Source organism: Apaloderma vittatum, unplaced genomic scaffold (assembly GCF_000703405.1).
Source record: "Apaloderma vittatum isolate BGI_N311 unplaced genomic scaffold, ASM70340v1 scaffold4729, whole genome shotgun sequence".
Classification (NCBI taxonomy): domain Eukaryota; kingdom Metazoa; phylum Chordata; class Aves; order Trogoniformes; family Trogonidae; genus Apaloderma; species Apaloderma vittatum.
The window spans coordinates 1-6,087 of record NW_009733402.1 but is presented as its reverse complement, the minus strand read 5'-3'; the positions used below and the strand labels follow the sequence as shown (position 1 = coordinate 6,087).

At 44.7% G+C, this 6,087-nt stretch overlaps 1 protein-coding gene across 1 annotated transcript in view; it reads left to right on the top strand.

Moving 5' to 3' along the window:
* LOC104278782 (transcription factor COE2) overlaps positions 1-869 on the top strand; it is a gene marked incomplete at both ends in the record, with an annotated part of 100,038 nt that extends 99,169 nt beyond the window's left edge. Inside the window, 2 exons of the mRNA XM_009875870.1 lie at positions 81-211; positions 743-869. Of these exons, the coding sequence (XP_009874172.1) occupies positions 81-211; positions 743-869 (258 nt within the window). The remainder of the gene's footprint in view (positions 1-80; positions 212-742) is intronic.
* Between the last annotated feature and the right edge of the window lie 5,218 nt (positions 870-6,087).

The following is a 6,087-nucleotide window of genomic DNA, read 5'->3' as shown; positions in this document are numbered from 1 at the left end:
GGTATTGCAGCCTCAAAGCTGTGTGGGGAAAACCAAAACCACATAACCTGATGCTCTGATGTCCTTTGTGTTTTGTTCAGCCACACCGTGCATCAAAGCCATCAGCCCGAGTGAAGGTTGGACTACGGGGGGAGCGATGGTGATCATCATTGGAGACAACTTTTTTGACGGGCTGCAAGTTGTATTTGGGACCATGCTTGTATGGAGTGAGGTGGGTAGAGGTGCCTCCCTGTCACGAAACTCATGAAACAGTTCTTTTTTTGAGGACAGTGGTGGAGAAAGAGTGCTTATTTTTATTCCAGAACTGGTACAAAAATGGTGATGTGTAGAGTGGGCTAAATAAACATGTTTTCTCTGTGGAACTCCTTGGCTGAGACCAACTGCTCAGTAATATTCAGAACGGGACGGAACAATCCTGGCATCTGGAGGTGGGTAAAGGTAAAGAAGGGATTTGAGTTTAGGAAGGAGAAGGAATTCTCTCTGGGTCGAGAAATAAGCCAGCAATTAACTGATGGGCACATGCAGTACAATTTTCCTGATGACAGTTTGTCCTAAAATGTGTCTTCCTCTCCTGGAGGCAAGAAAGGAGACTGGCTGGATCACTTGCCTGATCTAGAGTGCCTCCCCTCTAGGAATAAGCAATGCATTAACTCGGAAAGCATGTTGGGAGGCTGAAAAGTGAAAGCGGGGTGGGATAGCACAGACGTGCCATAATCGTGCCTCTCCATTTGTTGTTCCCCAGCTTATCACGCCTCACGCCATTCGAGTTCAGACACCTCCACGTCACATTCCCGGAGTGGTTGAAGTGACATTATCATACAAATCCAAACAGTTTTGCAAAGGCGCACCGGGCAGGTTTATTTACACAGGTAGGTGGTGGCGATTTACGCTCGAGGAGCTCGAGCTCGGAGCCTCGTTGTTTTGGTAATCGGTATTGACAACTCTCGGCTTGCTTGCTTTCTTTATTTAGCCTCTCGCTGTTTGAAGGCCACTCTGCTGGTTGTGACATTTGGACACATAAGGAGATAGCTTCGTTGTTGTGCAGAGGTGTTAAGACACTGTTACTACACATGTTAATATTTTTTCCAGATGAGAGCTCATGCTGTTACCTTATGGGTCTGCCTATAGATACATTGAGTGTACAGGAACCCGATAGCATTGTTGTATATACTGGAAGATGTTTTATTTATAATGGTATTTATTTTACATTTCCCTCTCGCTAGGGGTAACCTTTCGTTTTCAAGATAATCCCAGAGGACAAGGAGAGCATCTTGTGTCGAGAGAAGCCAGTGGACTGAGTGGAAAATAAATCTGTTGGTTTCTTTTTTTCTTAAATGGATTATCAACTTACTTAGTGCCCTGTATTCACCTCTGCTAGTAGGACAACATTGTCTGTGGGTCTGAAAGAGAGAAATCTGATGGGACCAGATGATCATTTCATCGAACTGTCAGTACCAGTAGCAACAATGACAGCATACAATGTGCACACTGTATTTTCTGAAGCCTATTAAGCACGGCTGGAGAATAATGGTGCACCAAGTTCTAAAGGGTGGATTTAAGTTGGATGACTTCCTCCCACCAAATCATATTCACATTTCTCAATAAGGAAGGATTTATTTAATTTCTTTATGCTTCTTACTACCAAGAGTCCTCATTAAATGTGTATTGTAATTGTCAAATTTTAGATCATAATTTAACACAAAAATAAGAGTGAATGTCCAAGTCTGACTTGCTAGAGTCAGGCGCTCCTTCAGCAAAGGACCAGTGTCACTGGTTCAGGCACAGTATCGGGCTTGCAGGGGCTGCACTAGGCCTGATGCGTTTACCTTCAGAGACAGAGACTGTTAATTCTTTAGTTATTGCAGATTTAAGCATAGAGTTCTTCTGTGCCATTTGCTGCTTCCGGAGGCCTTGCTCTCACAGGTCTTCAACACAAGCGTTGCTGCGGGCCACCATCTGTGTGCTCTTGATACCTGTGTTGAAAGAGGTTTAGGATTGGAGTGAGACAGAGATGGGTAATGAAAATGTGCATTCTTCCATGGAGAAAAGTCCTCTTATTATTGTAAAGCTGTTTCAAGTGCAAGAATTACTCGAACCATCTAGGGGGGACTTGAGTCAGACCGAAGTGCCGTTCTTTGACATGTTAATTAGAGTGCTTCCACAAAAAAGGACATGAAGATGTAGGTAGGAGCCAGCAGAAAGTTAACTGTACTCTCCCTGTTTTACTGCTGTTACTGGCATAGGGGATATCTGTTAGCATTCTCTGAGGAGTGAGTGGGTGCTCGCTGCCATATGTTACAAAACAGCGTTTCGCAGAAGATGCCGAGCTGTTAGAGCGAGGGTAGAACAGGCAACTTTTCAATCTGTCTGTTCAAGAACCTGCAGCTCTCCCACCATGGCAGGCAAAATGATAAACACAGCTATTAGGTAGAGCCTCACCTGTGTAATCAATTCCCCCAGGTAGTTGCTGCTAATAGCAGTAAAAACAACTTCTCGGCTATGAAAATAACATGGTGGCATTTTTTTTTCTTCCTGTGTCTGTGCTATCCAGAAATTACTGTGATGCTACTGTGAACAAATGTGTTGATCTTAGGCCTAGGTAAGCTATGTTTGGGCAGCCAAAGTCCTCTTGCCTCTAAGCCTTCTTCAGAACTTCTACAGCTTTTGAACCTCTTGACTAATTTCTGTGAGATTTTATCGGAAAGGTAGGAGCATCAAAGATGCACAGTTCCAGCACTTTTTTGTGAAAATGCAAGACAGATCTGAGTTAATCCTCTGCTGAAAGAAAGGGCGAAGAGCTCAACCCTGTTATTAGTGGAGAAGCTACCAGAAGGCAGCCTGGGAGACCGAAAATTTTGAAATCTTGCAAACTAAAAGCAGGGGAAGGTGTAGTTCTGTCAGAACTGGTAACGGCAGCAACAACTTGCAGCCCTGCTGCTATCAGGGTCCTGTTGTATTTACGTCCTTCATAATTATTAAGTGCTGAGATATAACCTTGGGTGAAAAGCACGAAGGGTCAAGTCATACGAAAAGCACCAAGTAGCTGGCTATAGGTACTTTGCAGGTATAACAGGAGTAATTACTCATTTAAAACCAGACTACAGAGGGTTCGTCAGGGCGTCACCAGGTCAGACACGGGCATCCAGTTACAGAAAACCACGCGTTTCTGTTTTATATGCGAGGCATTGCCGCAGAGGGACGAAGAAAGATGAACCACTTGCCTTGTGGTTAACTTGTGGTTGCACAGGAAAGCTGAACACAGACAGGGAGGTAGATCTCTCAAGTTCTGGTCATACTCTTTAATCACCAGAACACCAATGCTCTTTTACGACATGGAAACAGGAAAACAGTGATCTTAGTGTTGTGTGTATCTGCCTGTGCCCTCAGTGTTTAATACACAATCAAATATTAATGTTTGACCTGATTATATTTGAGCTTTTTTTTTTTTAAGAGTCACAATAAGACAGGTTGTTTGAAGAAGAGAATGATAAACTGTTGAAAAGATGACTATAAAAATTAGATATAAATTTCAAGGGTAAATCTAAAGGCCACAGAGGAGCTGTTATGAGAGCTCATATGCGTCCTGTAATGTGTATTTATAATGGGCTCCTTGCAAAGTGTGCTGCGCTGGCATTGCTGTAGTTACGGTTCTGTCAGCGTTTCCACTCTTAAGTGCTATCATTCAGGGCGCTGCAACTCAGCCATCAAATTCCTCTCATCGCCGAAATGTGATGTGTGGACTTTTCCATCAGGTTCCCAGATGGAAAACTTCTATAAGAGTGAAGCCAAGAGGATTTTGAGGGCATCTAACGGCGTACTACTGAGTGTAGCAAAAATGTAGAGAAACAGCTTGTTACACGTTAATGGCAGTTGCTGAACCAAATTTTGCATATTTCAGTAGTATAACCGTAACAGTACAAGAAGTTAAAAAGTCTAATTTTAAATCACCACAACTAAACATTTAGTCCCCACGTGTACCTTACGCTGGTGAGAATACAGGTTCCACATCCATCTCCGTGGTCTGAATTGCTTTTCTTTCATAAGCTCTTCCTGGAACAATAGGACATTTGTTCTCTGCTGCTAATGTAGCAGTAGCTTCATATTCTGCTTCTGATACTGCGCGAATTCCAATTCTCTGCCGCTTTAAGTAGTCCCATTATAGTTCCCCTGACTTTAATAATGCTTACATCAGTTTACGCCAGCTGAGGCTACGTATCGTAGGCTTTCATACCTTAAGTTTGATCACAGCTCTGCATTTACTTTGTCATAGAGACACTAACCGGGAAATGTGTGTATCAGGGAGATTTTGAACATAATTTTCCTCGCTGAGCAGAAATCCCCCAGGGGTTAACCTGTCAGAGCAATGCAATATCGAATAATCTGTAGGATATGTGGGACTCCTGGGCCGTACTGTATCAGTCTCCATGCCAGGTACCCAGCATAGGGAGATACTAGTTCACTAAAGCTCATCAGTAGGTTTGAGAAGGTCTTGTCTGCTTGTGGGAAACAACATTTACAAGGACGCAGTGAGCTCTACAGATTGGAAGAACGAGTTCACTTGGCCGGAATATGACTGATGTGACAGAAACCGTTTGCAGAGAACAGATCCTACCGCTGCGTTCGCCTCGGCAGGACACGTGCAATGGGAGGCAACGCTGTGGTGAGGGTTGGGTGTTGGGAGCAGCACATAGAACACGGGACCACTGCGGTTCACTTCTAGCAGCATCCTCCCAGCCCCAAACCACAGGGTGCCCTCAGAGCAGGCTGGCCGACACGTCTGTACCTCCCAGGCCCAGGATTAGTGTGGCTGGAGCGAGCGAGCTTCCGCGGCCAGCGGTGGGGCTGTGCTCTGGTCTGGGGCGCGAATGCCGATCCTCTCTTGGCGTGAGTGATGGTAGTCACCAGTGCAAAGCTGGAATTCAAGCTTTAAAGGCCACGGGTGCTTTTTTCTCTGGGTTAACACCTTTAAGAAGGTCGAGCATCACCCTGCAAATGCTCCCCCGCCGCTGGCTCAATTTTCTGGGTTGAGGATATTTCTATAGGTCCGTGTACTTTGTTTCTCCTCATCCATGCTTTGCAAACGAGGATTTGTCGCCTTGTGGTCTGCTTCGTGGAGCTGCAGAACTTTGTGAAGGTGCTTGAACGTGGCCCCCTTTTTGACTTGCGGAGAGGGAGAGCACGCGCGTCCCCAGGCGTACGCTGGCAATATCAGAATGAGCTGTCTCTCATGGTAAATCGTGCAGATCTCCATAACATCGTCTTCCTTGAAGAGCCTTATATGCTTTGATGTGTGGTGAAATAATTAATACTTTAAATGTCAGCGCTGTTATCACTGGGTATCTGAGTTAGTCCCCGTTGAGATGAATGGAACTGAGCTGTTGTTTCAGGTTTTGTGGATGCAGACAGATGTCAGGGCATCAGTTGCTCAAGTGTGAGAAATTTTTTTCCCCTCCTGTTCCAGTGAATCATAATAGCCGGAGACTTGTAGTTAAAATGAATGCATGGATTTGGGAAGGTAAGGAACAATATAAAATAGTAAGTGCTGCGCCACACCACTTGAGCCTTGTCAGAAATAGAGTCAGACAGGCTGGGGGGCATTCAGACCTCTCGCTACTGCTGATGGTAACGGTTCTGTTGTTAAAACAGTTATACTAGAGTGAAGTTTATAGACTAACTGACAGTGGAGTTTATTTACTAGACGGTTGCTCTTTTTTTTTTTGCATACATTATGTTATGTCATGCACGATTTTTTCAACTGTTCTCTGGGAAATTCCCCTTGTGCCCAAAACGCGGGAGCTGAGAGTGGCCGAAGGGATTTTGCTGTGCCTGAATCAGCTTTCTTGGGGGTTTTATTTCAGCTTCTGATCTGTGGGAAATAATGAGCAGTCTGCTTCTGTGTCAGAGCCCTTTCTGGTCTCTGAATCCATGAACCCAAGAGCATTTGGATATAATTTTGGCATATTTCTGTGTAACGCGTAGATAAATCGCTACCGATCCAGTAGCTCTTTTCTCAGTGGAGGAGGTGTTGTGGTGACGCTGTTTAAACTTGCGGGTGGATTCTTGTCCTGGGTTTGAGCTAAAACCCAG